The sequence below is a fragment of the Drosophila subobscura genome, chromosome O (assembly GCF_008121235.1).
Source record: "Drosophila subobscura isolate 14011-0131.10 chromosome O, UCBerk_Dsub_1.0, whole genome shotgun sequence".
In the NCBI taxonomy this organism is placed as follows: domain Eukaryota; kingdom Metazoa; phylum Arthropoda; class Insecta; order Diptera; family Drosophilidae; genus Drosophila; species Drosophila subobscura.
This window is the reverse complement of record NC_048533.1, coordinates 551,268-567,004: the sequence shown is the minus strand read 5'-3', so window position 1 is coordinate 567,004 and position 15,737 is coordinate 551,268. Positions and strand designations below refer to the sequence as shown.

Genomic DNA, 15,737 nt, shown 5'->3' with positions numbered 1-15,737 from the left:
GAATATTAGAGAAACTCAGGTGGTAAGGTCCAGGGGGATGCATTTGATATATAAGTAGGATTTACAAAACCGTTTTGCTTGCAACTTTTTATTAAAGGCCAGAACTCAGATGGGCAAAATTTTATGCGACAGAAAGTGCTCAGAAAGTGGATTAAGTTCGCTTATGATTTGTGGTATATTGGTATGTATATGTTATTAATTTTTTTGGTATAATATTTGGTATATCGGCGATAAGTACGCTATCACAATTTGTACTCCTCTCTAATTTAATTTACAATTTAATTGCTTCTCAGCTTAACCTTAAGAATGGACCTTGAACTGGATGTGGTGGACTACCTCCAGGCTCTGTCCTACGATGGCAATTGCCTACAGCAGGAGGAGCTGGCCAAGGCTTTGGACAACGGCATCGGCGACGAAGACTTGCGTGCGGTAATATTCTGGCTGGCCCACGAACTACATGTGCTGCGCAAGACGGACGAGCATGTGACATCCAGCAAGAAGGACCACGACGAGTTCGCCATTGAGCTGTCGCTGCTGCTCACAGAGTTGAGCTGCTCCTACAGCAAGCTGGTCTTGGGGCCCGTGTCGGAGCGCTTCGAGAGCCGTGACTCGCTGCTGCAGCTGCTGGACTACCTAACGTCGGAGCTGATGTTCACCAAGATTTCGCTGAAGACGCAGCCCATGGGACCGCCCTGTAAAAAGTCTAAGACTGAGACCGGCGTCGAGACGACGGTGTTGCAGCTAGTGAAGGACCTGCAGCTGGGCGAGTTGCCCAAGATCATCAACGCCAAGGCAATGTTCGATAAGATTACACACCGACTGGAGCAGCGCATTGGTCAGACAAATCGTGGTGTGCTCAGCGAGCCACTTCTCAGCCTTAAGAAGCCGCTCAGCGATGTCCAGTGGCGAATGCTGGAGGCCCTCCACGTTGATCTAGACAACGAGTACAATCTTCGTCGCCAAATGATGCTCACCCGCCTGGAGGCCACCATTCAGAGCTTCCAGTGGTCGGAGAGCATGCGGAATAGAGAGCACGAGATCATGGAACTCTTCCAGTTTAAGCTCAAGGAACTGGAAAACTTGAAGTACGGTGGCAACGAAACCAACATTGTGGCTCTCTTGGCCGCCCGCGCTGATTTGGCCGTCATCGAAAAGACGAGCTCGGCAAATGTACGCAAGAATACTGCCTCGAAGATTCAAAAGCACATGATTGGAAGCGTCCCGGATCGCGGTGGACGCGCCAATGAGCATGCTCCGCCTCCACCAGAGATGCCCTCTTGGCAGCAGCAAAGAGCCAGCGGTCCTCAAGGCAGAGGCGGAGGAGGTGGCGGTGGCCGTGGAGGTGGAAACTTAGGTGGCGGTGGACGTGGCCGCGGAGGTGGTCGTGGAGGCTCGGCAGTTGGTGGTGACAATAACTGGCAGCAGCAGCATCGAGATCGCGACAACAGCCGCGACAGAAATCGAGATCAGCAATGGACCAATGGCAGTGGACGTGTGCAGGGCTCTGGCTGGAATCCCCAAGGCGTACGCGAAGTTGGTCGTCCCAGAGGAGGTGGTCGCGGAGGCGGCCGTAGTCGTGTTGGAGGCCAACACCAAGGCGATGGCTACCAATAAGCTTTATGCCCTGCATAAACTAATTCCATGAACTGATATTATAAGAGATCGAGCCTATCTACCCGCTCTGCCTTCTTTAATTTATTTCGCCGTCCGTGTGCGGATAACCCAGTTTTATTTATTGGTAATTTAAATAAATGTGTTTATAAATGGCTTAAATTGACATATTAAACTCTCTATGTCATCAAAAGCTAGTAAATATCGCGTGTCGGTTTAATTTTCATTGGCGGTATGAAAGAGAATTTTGGATATATTTTTTTATACCCGGTACTCGAAGAGTAAATAGTTTTCTGTTATCTTCAAAATTGTAGATTTGGGAGGTTTTCGCCCTTTTTGCGGGGGCGGAAGGGGGCGGGGCTCATTTTTGACATACACTGGTTTCAGTGTGAGCATACAGCAGTCTGGTGCCAAAATTTGGTGGCTCTAGCTCTTATAGTCTCTGAGAACTAGCCGACAAACGAGACGGACAGACGGACAGACGGACAGACAGACATGGCTCAATCGACTCGGCTATTGATGCTGATCAAGAATATACATATATACTTTATGGGGTCGAAGACGTTTCCTTCTGTGCGTTACATGGAACCGTTATCCGCACAAATACAATATACCCTATTTACTCTTCGAGTACCGGGTATAAAAAACAAAAGGGGAAAAATCTTCCACAATTTGGAAGATAAGAGAAACTAAATCGTAGTTCTGTAGAGAATGGCCATATCTATCAGATCCCCGGTACTCGAATAGTAAATAGAGTAAAAATAGAGTAAAATTATATTGTTTTTGTGCACAAAGTGGATGTACATATGTAACGCACAGAAGTAAGCGTTTCCGACCCGATAAAGTACATATGTACATATGTATGATCAGCATCAATAGCAGAGTCTATATAGTCATGTCTGTTTGTCCATCCGTCCGTCTGTCCGTCCATCTTGTTGAGCGCCTGGAGAGAGACTCAACGGACAGATCTTATTTGTACACGCGTCATCGTTGGCACTCGCTCCGGCGGGATCAGTCGGTGTTGTATTTGACCATCGCGAGTCCCCCCCTTCCATGAGCGTTCAACCTGTTGAGCGCTCCCATTTAAAAACATTTGGTTCACTCTTCCGCCCTTCTCGTTCCACCCAAACTAAGGATCTCTACTCCATTTTCATTTTCCTTTCAAATCTTCAAATATAATTCATTATTTCTTTCATCTTATCTACTTAACCCTAAAATATTTTTACCTTAACTGACTCACCTTGCGGAATACTAACATAAAACTACTAACAAAAAATACACACGGATTCTATTTTTTTGCCCGAGGTGGCATCCCCATTTTAAGGTAAACAAACCGGCTGTAATATAAATTTAAATGCAAATTCAAATGGTTAACTTAAACTAAAAAGAGCTCTTGTTAGTAGTTATAGCATGTGTATAAATTGTGAAAGGGGTGTGGAGTTCGGGGGGAAAATAGACTCCGCTTACATTGATTAATTAAACGGACCTTAACGAAAAAACTATCCTAAAATATTTTGTGTTGTTTTTTTTGTATTTTATTTCATTTTAATTCATGTGAGATATATAGTGCGAATGAGGTTGTAATGAATGAGTGGGTATGTGTATGTGAATATGTAATGGGGCTTATTGGGGCGCAGGGTATTATTAAAATTCAAATCTATTCATGTTGTTGGGGTTAATATGTGTGGCTATTTGCTATTTTAATACATGCGGGTTTTTGTGTGGTGTGTGCGGTGTGTATGTTGTGTGTGTGATGTGCATAATGTGTGTGTACGGGGTGTGTTGTGCCGGTGTGTGATGCTGCGGTGTGCAGGGTGTGCGTGGAGCCGGTGTGTGATGCTGCGGTGTGCAGGGTTCCTCCCATGGATGTGGCCTCCGTTCGCGCTGGTTGCAGCTCCCTGCCGTGCTCCTCCAGAGATGCTCCGGCCGGGCCAGTCTTGGCGCTGACCAGCTGTTGGCTCCTTGCCTGGAATCCGCTGTGCCGTCGTCGCCTCGTTGTCGTCCCTTGGTGTAGTGGGCTCTCACTTATTTATTTTTTTATATTAATTATTGTTTGCAATCTTTCTTCTTTTAGCGTTACTGGCGATTAATCTCTCTTCTTCGCGGAAACTGCCCATCGCAATCTAACCTCCACGGCCACGTTTCCTTCTCTCAACTTCCTTGCCACCTTGCAATTATTTTCCAGCATCCCAGGATCCACACCAGAGGCCGCTGTCTCCTCTCCTTCTCCAGCCCTGTCAACCGACAGGCTACTTCAGAAAGCCGTCCATAACAAGCTACAGCTACAATTTTGAAGATAAAAGAAAACTAAAATGCCATTCTGTAAAGAATGACCATATCTATCAGATCACCGAATTGAGATCAGATTGGATCATTAATTTAGCCAGAATGAAGCAATCAATTTTCAGTTGCGACCCCACCCCGTGCAGCAGCAGTTTCAGCAGTACTCTGCTTCGTTCAGTGTGTGGCTCTAGGGGGAGGGGCGAGTTAAAAAGCCGTGTTGTCGTGAGAACCGATGTAGATGTAGATGTAAAATTTAAAATTTGAAAAAAACCACTAAGGTACAGATGTACTGTTGAGTACCGGGTGGTACCGGGTATAAAATTTGTAACGCGTAAGAAGCTCTCACACGTCCCTTCTCATTTATTTTCGTATGTACAAAAATAATTATAGGTACCGCTTATAGCAGCGATGTGGCTTAGCTGCATAAATTGTACTGTCAACTATCGTTCCTTCGGTCGATGTGCATGCAATAGCAGCTCAGAGAGAAGAGCTTATTATCCCCAAGTGCCATGGATGCACCTTCTTAGAAGAGGTTTCTACTGGCTCTCAAACTTGAGACAAGTGAGAGTGTGGAACATAGTTTAGTGAGTGTTATTTAGATTTCCTAAAACTGATCATTATTTTTTAAAAATTTTCATGGATGTGATGGCCCTAGCCACTCGGAACTTTTGCTCCAACGAGTACTTGTGGAGAGAATAGTTCTTATGGTTCTTGTCGTATCATCTATTTGTTAGCTTTGGGTTAGAATTCCATTTTCAATAGACAGTCGATGATCTAGTTTACGTTTTGTTGGTGGATTTATGGGTGCGCTTATCAAAGTGGAACCCATCGCTACCACAGAGTCGCGTGCAGCTGTCGAGGGGCTAGTACGATAAAGACGTAACCTGTTAACCATGAAACTGAATTTGTTATGCACACAAGAAGCTTATTTTATCCATATACTTGATCTTGCGCTCAATCCCCGCCAAGAACTACGCCCCTGGGCAGGTAACCAAGCAGAAAACACACGCGACACTGCCAATTGGCTTTAGCTTCCAATCTAGTCATCATCTATAGCAGCGATACTCACAGTCGTACTGCCACTGTCCACCAGAGATCCACTCCACAGAGCCAACAATTAACGTGTTCAATCAGCATGAAAACCATGTCGAAGTCATCATGGAGGGGCCAGTCACAAGGCTTGGATCATTTCAAACGTAGCCCTAGCTCAGAGCTGTTGAGAGAGAGTCCAGAAATTCAGCTTACAATTTTTCAAATTAGATCAAAATGCTCAATAAACTGCTGCCTCTGATGCTGATAATTGGCTATTGCGGCTTTTTTGTGCCTGGAAGTGCACAAAACCTGTTGGACCGTCTACGGCCGGTTAATGCAACGCGCTTCGATGATGGCATCAAAGTCGTGTCCGGCACCAAAGTGAAGCGATACGAACGTCTGACGGTGCCGCTGGGCGGACCTGCTGGCATACCAGGAGCTGCTGGTCTTTTGGGACCCCTGCTACCTCCACAGCCAGTTTATTTGGGTTATACCTATGTAGGCTTATGCCAAAGGAATCCAGAACTCTATTAACCCATCATTGATTTACTTTTTAGTTGGTGCCACAATGGCAGGCGGGTGCGAAGCTTATGGGCGACGGCGAGGGAGATGGCGTGTCTGGTATGATCACCTTCCAGCAGTTGCCGTACAACTCGGACATCAAGGTGACAATGAATGTGACGGGGTTACCTTCAGGCAAGCATGCACTGCATATACACACCTTTGGCGACATCAGCGATGGTTGCAAGTCCACGGGCGGACAGTTTCCCAATAACTTTGTAAGTTTTTAAGCAGGAATCATATCTACGATTACAATTCTATAATTCTATGATTTATCCAGCTCGGCAACGTGGACGCTAAAGATGATGGCAGCATATCTGCGAACTTCCAGAGCATCTACATCCAGTTGTTTGGTTTCAATGGAATTGTGGGCAGGTCCATTGTTATACACAGCAAGGCCATCGATCTGAATACGGCACTAAATGCGGAGGTCTTCTCCTCATCGCTACAGGCCATGCCGAATGCCTTGGCCTTTCAAAATGAGGAGAACTCTGTGGGTCCACCTATAGCTTGTGGCGTGATTAGCCTCATGAGCACCGCCGTGGCTACTGCATCCGTTTCAACAGCTGCGGCAGTGGAGAAAAGGGAGACTTAATGCATTTTGAACATTTATTTTAACGTATTTTAATGCATATTCTATGTATTATCTTTATAGAAGGAGAGCTTTTATATTTTTTATATACCCGGTACTCTAAGAATAAATAGGGTATATTGTATTTGTGCATAAAGTGGTTGTATGTAACGCAAAAAAGGACACGTTTCCGACCCCATTAAGTATATATATTCTTGATCAGCATCAATAGCCGAGTCTATATAGCCATGTATGTCTGTCCGCCCGTCCGTCTTGTCTGTCGGCTAGTTGTCAGAGACTGTAAGAGCTAGAGCCATCAAATTTTTCCTCCTGACTGATGTACATATGCTCACACTGATACAAGGGTATTTAAAAACTTAGACCCGCTCCCTTCCGCCCGCATTTTGAAGATAGAATAAAACTAAAACGCCATTCCGTAGGAAAGGACCATATCTATCAGATCACCGAATTGTGATCAGATTGGATCTTTATTATAGACAGAATAAATAAATAAATTTGCAGTGGATACCTCCATCCCGTCCAGCAGTTTTTTGTATTTTTTGCATATTCTCTCTTTCTACACTCTGCTTTGTTCATTGTGTGGCTATAGGCTATATGGCGAGCTAGAAGAGCGTGTTAAGCTAGCCTGCCTGGCGTTTGTCTTTCGGAGCTGCACATGTTGCAAACAGAACAGACCTGGGTCGATGATCCTGAGAAAAAAATACATTCCTTGTTGTAATGTGCGAGTGCCAGCGCCCTCTTTAAATTATACCGATGTATGTAGATGTAGATGACATACGAAAAGACCCACTAAGGTACAGATGTACTACTGAGTACCGGGTATAAAAGTTGTGACGCGTAAGAAGCTTCTCACACGTCCCTTCTCGTTGTATTTTTTTCTTATTAATGCCATTTTTCGCTTGGTGTAGAGACAGCCACTAGACGTTTCTGCCTACAATATTTGTCTTCTACAGAGAGATAATGCACTGTTGTCTATAATTTAAAGCATTGCATCATGTTTTTCCTATGAAGCCAACAATCAATATCAATGTTGATACTTACGCTACAATATGCAAAAGAGTTTCATTGGAGTGCGGGGAAGCACCAAGAAGAAGTCAATGAATTATACGCTTCCTGCAATAATTACATATATGATCGCCATAATCATTTCGGCCGCTCAGTGACACAGAAAAGTGTGGCCAATTTTAGAACACAGGCCTGCCAGGCGTTTGTCTTTCGGAGCTGCACATGTGCAAACAGAACAGACCCGGGTCGATGATCCTGAGAAAAAAAAACATTTCATGTTGTAATGTGCGAGTGCCAGCGCCCTATTTAAATTATCTTCAAATCTTGAAGAGCTTTTACCACCGTCTGTGAACCAAGTCATGTTGGTGGGTCTTTCATTTCATTCCAATGGGTGTCGGGGGATTGCGACTTATCAAATTCTGCTCAGCTTTAATGGCAGCTACGTGCAGCGCATGCCCAAAGGTCTTGGGGGCGCTCCTAGCCAAACTTTCTTCGCGCGTTGCACTCAATGCTGGGGACAGTTGCTTGCCAAAGCTCAAGATGTGCGTACGCGAAAGTAAAAGTTTTCCCAGAATTTGGATTATTTTCTTGGTTCTGGGCTTGGCCCAGGCCTTGACACAGGCGGATACCCAAGGCACAGCAGATCGTCAGGAGCTTCTTTTCAGCACAGCTGAGGAGACCCTTTTTAGTACAGATAAGGCCAAGTTCGATTGGCCCTGGTTCGGCAACAAGACCACCAAAGGCACACCCGCTGGTCTGATTTTGAAGAATGACTACAGCCAGATGGACATTTCCAGCTTCAGTGATTTTGAGCGCCATCCGTGCCGACGTGTGTGCCAGCAGGGGCAGACGCAAAGCTGCTACTACCAACTGGTGGTGCACAACTACCAGAGACTCGGCCCCGAGTGTCAACGCTGTCAGTTCGATGAGCGAGCCTGTGCCGCCGAGCACTGCATCTATGGCGATGGAGTGGCCTCGCCTGTGATGGCTGTCAATCGTAAGATACCTGGTCCAGCCATCGAGCTGTGCGAGAACGACACGGTGGTGGTGGATGTGCTCAACTATCTTGGCGAGCCCACTACCATGCACTGGCATGGGCTGAATATGGTGGACACACCGCAGATGGACGGCGCTGCATTTGTCACTCAGTATCCGGTGCAGCCGGGCGAGGTGCAACGCTACGAGTTCAAGGCCGATCGCGGTGGATCGCTGTGGTACCACAGCCACATGGGCTGGCAGCGGGGTTTCGGTGTAGCGGGACACCTGATCATACGGAAGACGCGTCAGGCCAACCAGCATGCGCATCTCTACGACTACGACCTTGTGGAGCATGCCCTGATGGTGCAGGACATTTTCTACGATCACGAACTGCAAACAGTGCGGAATATACTTATCAATGGCAAGGGCAGAAATCATCTGAATCAGCTGCCAGATAACGACAATCGACACCGCTATGAGCGTCTTAGAGTCACTCCTGGCTATCGCTATCGCATGAGGGTCCTGCTCAATGGTATCGCCAACTGCCCCGTGGAATTCTCCATTGAGCAGCACAAGCTGCTGATTATCAGCACAGATGGCAACGACATCGAGCCCGTCCTAGCTGATGGGTTTTTCTTGACCTCCGCGGAGAGATTTGACTTTGTGCTGAATGCCAATCAGTTGTCCAAAAGCTATTGGATCAGTGTTCGCGGATACGAGCAGTGCGATGGTCGCAAACTGTATCAAGGCGCTGTGCTCAGCTATCGTGGCGCCACGCGCACTGAGCTGCCACAGGGCAACATTTTGGGCAGTACACAGAGCAGAACACTAGATGCGGACAATCTGCTGAAGCCGACGTATAGCTCCCAGCAGAGTAGAGCTCTCTCTGCTGCACCTGTGCTGGTCAACGACTATCGCATAATGCCCACGATTGCCGCCGGCCCTGAGGCCTTTCTGCGTCTGGCAACTGCCGAGAAGGACAACAATGTGGGCACTGTGGCGCTGCGCTCGCTGCAGCCTGTGCCCTGGCCACGTAACACCAGGTTCCGCACCTACTACTCCAGTTTCAGTCTGCGCCGCGCACCCAATGGGGAGTTGCTCTTCCAGATCGATGAGATCTCGTACATACCACCGGATATATCCCTGCTGCAAGGCCGCAATCTCTTCGAGGATGATGGATACTTCTGCAACCGGAGTTCTCTCGTCGCGCAGGGTCGTAACTGTCAGCAGGATGTGTGCGAGTGCCTGAACGTAATCAGAATGCCAGCCTACCGCCCCATCGAGATGGTGGTGGCCAACTATATGACCAACACGCATCCCTACCACATCCACGGCAACTCCTTCCGCCTCGTTGGTCAGGGTGTAGTGGGCAATATTGATGATCTTCGCAATGTAAGCAGCCATACAAAGGTTCCAACAATTTTGATTGATTCCCACATAATTTCCCCTTTACAGATACAATATCTTGATCGCCAGGGACGTTTGCCGCGCCTGCCCGATCACTACCATGCGGTGCTCAAGGACTCGGTGCAAATACCTGGCTTGGGCTTCATCATTGTTCGCTTCATTTCCGACAATCCCGGCTTCTGGCTGTATCACTGCCATGTAGAGGCACATGCAGTGCAGGGCATGATGGCCGTGCTCAAGATTGGCGAGGATTACCAGATGAAACAAGTTCCGGCTCGTGTGCGTTGTTAGTTTTAGCAACATTCATAAGTAGTATTAAAAGTTATTTAAATTTTATAATTTCTATAAATTAAATTGTAATTATTTGTTGCTTGAGAATTTAGCCAAACCGGGCTTCGTACGCGTCATACCCGATACTCAGTCAGTATATCTATACCTATTTACACCCGGTACTCGAAGAGTAAATAGGGTATAGTAAAAGTAGTATGTGTGACAGTATATTCTTGATCAGCATCGATAGGCGAGACTATATAGCCATGTCTGTCGGTGTCTGCCTTTGCTTAGATTGAAAAGCTGCTAATGTTAAGCCAAAGCGGTAGAAGTTCCCATGAATAACAATGATAAGAGAGCGACAAACTCTATAAAGCAAAGCAAGCCCTACAGAAATGCTATCAATGTTGCCTCTCTAGCACTTCTTATCTGAAGATTACTTTCCAATTTCTACTGAAACGTTTTTATACCCGGTACTAGTAGAGTAAATAGGGTATATTGTATTTTTGGGGAATAACGGTTGTATGTAACGCACAGATGGAAACGTTTACGACCCCATAAAGTATATAATTCTTGATCAGCATCAATAGACTAGTCGATAGAGCCATGTCTGTCTGTCCGTCTTGTTTGTCGGCTAGTTCTCAGAGACTATAAGAGCTAGAGCCACAAAATTTTGCATCCAGACTGCTATATGCTCACACTGTTACAAGTGTATTTCGAAAATGAGCCCCGCCCCCTTCCGCCCCCGCAAAAGGGCGAAAACCTCCCTAATCTACAATTTTGAAGATAAAAGAAAACTAAAAACGCCATTCCGTAGGGAATGACCTTATCTATCAGATCACCAAATTGGGAGCATTATTATAGCCACAATGAAGAAATTAATTAGTCCCGCAGCTTATATTTGTTTTTTGCACATTCTCTCATTCACACTCTGCTTCGCGCATTGTGTGGCGTCTGCCCCTGCAGTTCCTCCGCCTATGCCTCAGCCGTGGCCAAACCCACCCCGTCCCGCAGCTTATATTTGTTTTTTGCACATTCTCTCATTCACACTCTGCTTCGCGCATTGTGTGGCGTCTGCCCCTGCAGTTCCTCCGCCTATGCCTCAGCCGTGGCTAAACCCACCCCGTCCCGCAGCTTATATTTGTTTTTTGCACATTCTCTCATTCACACTCTGCTTCGCGCAGTGCCGCGTCGCTGCCTATGCCGCGAGTCTGCAGTGTGTGGGTCTAGGGAAGGGGAGCGAGCTAAAGGAGCGTGTTGGTGTGAGAAGTTTTGTAGATGTAGATGACAGATGAAGAAAAAATGTAAAATTTGACAAAACACCGCCAAGGTGCAGATGTAGTACTGAGTGCCGGGTATAAAAGTTGTGACGCGTAAGAAGCGTCTCACACGTCCCTTCTCGTTCAATGTTTGGTTTTATTTATTTTTCTGTGTAAGCTAATTTTCAATGAGAGGTTCAATTGGCGAGGATATCAAATAGCTTAAAGTCAAATCTTAAAGAAATAAAGAAATAACTCAATCATTCTGCACTCTGCTCCTTCTCGTATTGCTGCATGATGGCAATCACGGGCTCGTTGAGATATTCACGTAGTTCGTGGTTTAGGGCAAAGTCTCCGTGATCCCACAATGGATCCGCCATGCGGTGCATAACCTTCTTGGGCAGGCGTTCGGCAAGTGCCTCGACGTCTTCCACAGCAGCCATACCATCGTTATCGGAATACCACAGGTGCACATCTGAGGTAATCAGCTCCACGGGGTACTCAGGTGGCTGCTCCGAGCCATAGATATGCAAATTTTTCTTTGTGCCATAATCGAACTGTCGGAAATAGCCAGATTGCTGCTCCTGGATGTAGTGCAGCATTTGATCGGTCGAACAGCCCGACGGATGTGTTGCCAGACCTTCTGGCATGGCAGTCTGGGGATAGAGTTGGCAAGGATTAACATCAGAGTAACACCTTTCTTTCCTTTTACTTGCCATATTAACACGACCACCAGTGTACAGAGACTGTACAGTATTTTCGCACACTGGTCGCAGCAGGAAATCCGGCTCACACAAATTAAAAAGCAGCGTCATAAGAAAGTCGTTGTGAGGCAGGAACTCCTGCGAGCCAAAGAGCTTGGCATATATCGTCTGATGGCCTAAATAGGGACCCAAAGACCGCACCAATTTGTTGGCCATGTTCTTCATGATCGCGACTGGGGCAAACATGTGAGCTGTCTTGATTTTCTTATTGTACTCTGGGCGGGTGGACATCAACGCAAAGAACACTGTCGTGCCTTGGGAGTGGCCCACATAGTGGATGGCCTCCTGTCCCTTGCCATTCTCGCTGGCCAGGGCATAATCGATCATGGCCGCAATGTCGTAGAGACCAATCTCGTGCCAAGTGAACTGCCAGAAGCTGGGATGCTTGGTGGAGAGGTAAGTATGGTTCCTGGAGTAGGTATTTCCACGGCCATTGCCCATCCACACATCGTAACCAGCATCGGCCAGCAGATAGGGGAGGCCGTCATTGGGTCCACACAGGATCCAGGCATCCGAGCAACTCGTCAGGCCATGTTGAATCAGGACAATAGGACGCTGTTCGTTATGGTTCTGCAGCTTGTGGGAGTAGGGAATGCGAAAGATGCCCACGATGTAGCCATCTTCGGTGAGTACATGATGATGCTCTGATGGATATCCGTGAGCGGCAATGCGATCGGCCTAAGGTTGAGTCATTATTTGGTGAACTTCAAAATCCAGGATCCACTTACCGTCGTCAATCGATCCCTGACTCTAATGTGTGCCTCTGGGTTATCATATAACTGGTAGAAATCGATTACCCCTGTCGGTACATCTATGGAAGGGGCATAGCTACCCACGGCCAAGCCAAAAAAGATCAGCAAGTGCCTTAAGATAATTTTCTTCATGGTTGGGCGTTTGTTCGATGGACACTGAATGCTGGCCAACGCATGGCTTTCCGTTTTGTACCACTTCCAGGGGGCTCGATCTCAAGTATTTTTTGTTGCTATCAAGAGTTTGATTATATATTTTTAGACTCTTAAGAGATTATGCATCCATAAAGAAAGCTATAAAATGCGGATTAAAGAAATAAAATAAATAAATTTGAAATCGAAATAAAACTAATCCAAATTAGAATTTCACCTGCTCTAAGGACCTTTAAAATCCCAGTTGATTATTACGAGGGGGTAAAACCCTCAACATACTATTGGGGCTATAAATCTATAACTCTAATTGATGATTCTGAAAATTGTGTATGTTTTTCCAACAATTACTTGCGTCAAAACTTATCAGCAATTAAAGCCACTTGAAGAGCCGTACGATAATCCATCGAAATACCCCCCTTGAAAATGTATTGTTGTTGTTTTTATAGATTAGTGAGCAATTTTTAGATTTTATAGTGAGGATCCAAAGCTGAAACCAAAATCTTTATGGCTAGTGGAAAAATTACTATTATTAGAAAAGTCTTATTTGATCCAAAACATTTTACGAGAATATGCAATGAAGAGTATAGAACTGCGACGTTAGAATTGGATATAATTGTGGGAGTCTAAGAGGTGTATCAGATACGATTAAGCTTCTGTTTATTATGATTTACATTCAAAAATATAGCTAACAACTAACTAAAATTTTAAAAATATAATCACTGTGTGTTTGCCTCCTCGTGCTCATTCATGATTGCGATAATTGGATCATTGATGTACTTGCGCACCTCCCAGTTCATGGCAAAGTCCCCATGGTCCCATAGCGGATCATCCATGTGGTGCATAACTGCATTGGGCAGTGTCATACTCAGACGAAGGACATCCTCCACCGCTGCCATCTCATCGTTGTCCGAGTACCACATGTGCATTTCTGCAGTAATCTGATCGGTGGGATAATCAGCTGGTGTATCCGTCCCGTAGAATTTCAGATTCCTCTTGGTGCCGTAGTCGAACTCACGAAAGTGTCCGGATTGATGTTCCTGCATGTAGTGTAGAATCTGATCGGTGGAGATACCAGCAGGAAAGACGCCAGTCAGCAAGGTTGAAGCGGTCTGTAGAGGTGAGAAGTGAATTAGAGACGTTAAGCTTAATAAAAGTCGTAATTTTTAGACCCACCGTATTGGTACGTCCTTCTCTGGCTGCGTTATCATTGCTGCTGTTGCTGCTGTTACAGAAACCAGAGACCACGGAATCAGGACGGCAAACGTTGTACAACAACGCCAAGACGAAGTCATTATGGGGCAGAAACTCCTGCGAGCAAAAGAGCCTCGAGTAGAGATTGTTGACGCCCAGAAAGGGAGACAGTGTGTTCACCATAAAATCATCCATGTGATCCATAAACGCCACCGGGGCCAGCATATGAGCTGTTTTGATCTTCGCATTGTACTCCGGCCGCGAGGACAGCAAAGCGAAAATGACAGTTGTGCCCTGCGAGTGGCCCACATAGTGGATGCTCTTCTGCCTCTTGCCGTTCTCAGTGGCAAGAGTGTAGTCGATGGAGGCTGCAATGTCGTAGTAGCCAATCTCATGCCAGCTGAAACGCCAAAATTTTGGATGCCTTGTGGAGAGGGAAGTATGGTTTTTGGAGTAGCGATTACCACGGGCGTTACCCAGCCAAACATCGAATCCAGCATCCGAGAGCAGGAAGGGCAGAGCATCGTCGGGGCCTAGGCAGGGCCAGCCATCGGAACTGGCAAAGAGCCCGTGCTGGATAAAGGCGATGGGACGCTGCTGTTGCTCATTATGCAGATTGTGTGAGTAGGGAATGCGGAAGATGCTGACGACATAGCCATCTTCGGTAGTCACATAATGCCGCTCCGCTGGATAGCCGTGCTCTGTGATGTAATCAAGCTGTGAGTAAGAGATGAAAATGAGTGTTATGAGGATCATCTGCCTAACTCTGTGTTTGGTTACCGTGGTGGGTGCCTTGGCCAAAGATAGCTGCGCATCGGGATTGTTGAACAGCTGATAGAAGTCGGTGACTTCCTCCGCAGGATCCAGAGGAGCACTCTCAACGACTGCGGCAAGGAAAATCCATACCAAAGCGAATTTGAGACTGATGTGTAAGCTGGACATGTTGCTGCAGAACTATGGAAAATGCGCAGTGCACGCACCCTTTAAAGACCATCGACGGGCACTCGATTAGTGCGCTAATCATTCTTCGATAAGTTTAGTCAATATGAGTTTATTAAATGGGTATAAACACCCATAAACTTTCGCATATATAAAAGCTACCTAGAGCTAAATAACTTGGAGAAGGCGTGAAGAGCGTACACTGTGTACAGCTGCTAAACTATCTAAAATAGGTGTGTACCATAAGATTGGCGTTATAATTATTCAGTGGAAATCGTATATAGAAAAAAGTATTATAATATTGACCAAGTCAAATACGATAAAGAAAGCTTTAAGGCTATCAAGTAAAAACCCAAAGCACTCCTCTTAAATGTAAACATTTATTTCACAAAAAAAAATCGAGGAGGGACGTGTGAGATGCTTCTTACGCGTCACAACTTGTATACCCGGTACTTAGTAGGACATCTTTACCTTAGTGGTTTTTTCAAATTTTACATTTTAAATTTTTTCTACATCTGTCGTCTACATCACTTCTCACGCCAGAACGCTCTTTTAACTCGCCCCCCTCCCCTAGAGCCATACACCACACGAAGCAGAGTGTGAATGTGAGATTGTGAAAAATATAAAAAAAGCTGCCGGACGGGTTGAGTTTAGCCACTGCAAATTCATTTCTTCATTCTGCCTGTAATAATGATTCAATATGATCCCAATACGGCGATCTGATAGACATAGTTCTTCTTCAAAATTGTGGCTGTGGGAGCGTTTCGCCCTTTGTGGATGCAGAAGAGAGAGGTGTTAATTATACCCGGTACTCGAAGAGTAAATAGGGTATATTGTATTTGTGCGAATAATGGTTGTATGTAACGCACAGAAGGAAACGTTTCCGACCCCATAAAGTGTATATATTCTTGATCAGCATCAATAGCCGAGTCGATTGAGCCAT

At 46.0% G+C, this 15,737-nt stretch overlaps 5 protein-coding genes and 1 long non-coding RNA gene across 7 annotated transcripts; 3 read left to right on the top strand and 3 right to left on the bottom strand.

The window, feature by feature from the left end:
- The first annotated feature begins 253 nt into the window (after window positions 1-253).
- On the top strand, window positions 254-1,675 carry LOC117897502 (protein FAM98A). 2 transcript variants are annotated; one of them, XM_034806393.1, is made up of 2 exons: window positions 256-1,333; window positions 1,586-1,675. In XM_034806393.1, exons 1-2 carry the CDS (start codon window positions 307-309, stop codon window positions 1,612-1,614), a joined length of 1,056 nt encoding a protein of 351 aa, XP_034662284.1. In that variant the 5' UTR covers window positions 256-306; the 3' UTR covers window positions 1,615-1,675. The 2 variants fall into 2 exon arrangements, with proteins under 2 accessions (XP_034662283.1, XP_034662284.1); XM_034806392.1 differs by having other exon boundaries at window positions 254-1,675.
- Window positions 1,676-4,496: 2,821 nt separating this feature from the next.
- LOC117897505 lies at window positions 4,497-5,195 on the bottom strand. Its single transcript, XR_004649094.1, has 3 exons — window positions 4,964-5,195; window positions 4,837-4,908; window positions 4,497-4,778 (listed from the first exon to the last, which is right to left on the bottom strand). It is a non-coding gene; the product is annotated as an uncharacterized LOC117897505 (long non-coding RNA).
- Window positions 5,155-6,463, top strand: LOC117897503 (superoxide dismutase [Cu-Zn], chloroplastic). Its single transcript, XM_034806394.1, has 3 exons — window positions 5,155-5,424; window positions 5,484-5,705; window positions 5,768-6,463. Exons 1-3 carry the CDS (start codon window positions 5,161-5,163, stop codon window positions 6,080-6,082), a joined length of 801 nt encoding a protein of 266 aa, XP_034662285.1. The 5' UTR covers window positions 5,155-5,160; the 3' UTR covers window positions 6,083-6,463.
- A 1,158-nt stretch (window positions 6,464-7,621) lies between these two features.
- On the top strand, window positions 7,622-9,802 carry LOC117896553 (putative laccase-11). The gene is made up of 2 exons (XM_034804939.1): window positions 7,622-9,454; window positions 9,518-9,802. The coding sequence occupies exons 1-2, from the start codon at window positions 7,625-7,627 to the stop codon at window positions 9,758-9,760; spliced, it is 2,073 nt and encodes a 690-aa protein (XP_034660830.1). The 5' UTR covers window positions 7,622-7,624; the 3' UTR covers window positions 9,761-9,802.
- A 1,402-nt stretch (window positions 9,803-11,204) lies between these two features.
- LOC117896554 (lipase 3) lies at window positions 11,205-12,661 on the bottom strand. Its single transcript, XM_034804940.1, has 3 exons — window positions 12,491-12,661; window positions 11,715-12,440; window positions 11,205-11,654 (listed from the first exon to the last, which is right to left on the bottom strand). Exons 1-3 carry the CDS (start codon window positions 12,644-12,646, stop codon window positions 11,259-11,261), a joined length of 1,278 nt encoding a protein of 425 aa, XP_034660831.1. The 5' UTR covers window positions 12,647-12,661; the 3' UTR covers window positions 11,205-11,258.
- Window positions 12,662-13,367: 706 nt separating this feature from the next.
- LOC117896748 (lipase 3) lies at window positions 13,368-14,797 on the bottom strand. The gene is made up of 3 exons (XM_034805214.1): window positions 14,636-14,797; window positions 13,838-14,572; window positions 13,368-13,773 (listed from the first exon to the last, which is right to left on the bottom strand). The coding sequence occupies exons 1-3, from the start codon at window positions 14,795-14,797 to the stop codon at window positions 13,381-13,383; spliced, it is 1,290 nt and encodes a 429-aa protein (XP_034661105.1). The 3' UTR covers window positions 13,368-13,380.
- Between the last annotated feature and the right edge of the window lie 940 nt (window positions 14,798-15,737).

Bases quoted from the DNA above. Each gene is read 5' to 3' on its own strand.
- LOC117897502 (XM_034806392.1), top strand. From the start codon at position 307: ATGGACCTTGAACTGGATGTGGTGGACTACCTCCAGGCTCTGTCCTAC.
- LOC117897503 (XM_034806394.1), top strand. From the start codon at position 5,161: ATGCTCAATAAACTGCTGCCTCTGATGCTGATAATTGGCTATTGCGGC. The intron at 5,425-5,483 runs GTAGGCTTATGC...TTTACTTTTTAG, and splicing joins TTTATTTGGGTTATACCTAT to TTGGTGCCACAATGGCAGGC. The intron at 5,706-5,767 runs GTAAGTTTTTAA...TGATTTATCCAG, and splicing joins GACAGTTTCCCAATAACTTT to CTCGGCAACGTGGACGCTAA.
- LOC117896553 (XM_034804939.1), top strand. From the start codon at position 7,625: ATGTGCGTACGCGAAAGTAAAAGTTTTCCCAGAATTTGGATTATTTTC. The intron at 9,455-9,517 runs GTAAGCAGCCAT...TCCCCTTTACAG, and splicing joins ATATTGATGATCTTCGCAAT to ATACAATATCTTGATCGCCA.
- LOC117896554 (XM_034804940.1), bottom strand. From the start codon at position 12,646: ATGAAGAAAATTATCTTAAGGCACTTGCTGATCTTTTTTGGCTTGGCC. The intron at 12,441-12,490 runs GTAAGTGGATCC...ACTCAACCTTAG, and splicing joins TCAGGGATCGATTGACGACG to GCCGATCGCATTGCCGCTCA. The intron at 11,655-11,714 runs GCAAGTAAAAGG...CTCTATCCCCAG, and splicing joins CTGGTGGTCGTGTTAATATG to ACTGCCATGCCAGAAGGTCT.
- LOC117896748 (XM_034805214.1), bottom strand. From the start codon at position 14,797: ATGTCCAGCTTACACATCAGTCTCAAATTCGCTTTGGTATGGATTTTC. The intron at 14,573-14,635 runs GTAACCAAACAC...TCTTACTCACAG, and splicing joins TGGCCAAGGCACCCACCACG to CTTGATTACATCACAGAGCA. The intron at 13,774-13,837 runs GTGGGTCTAAAA...TCACCTCTACAG, and splicing joins GAGAAGGACGTACCAATACG to ACCGCTTCAACCTTGCTGAC.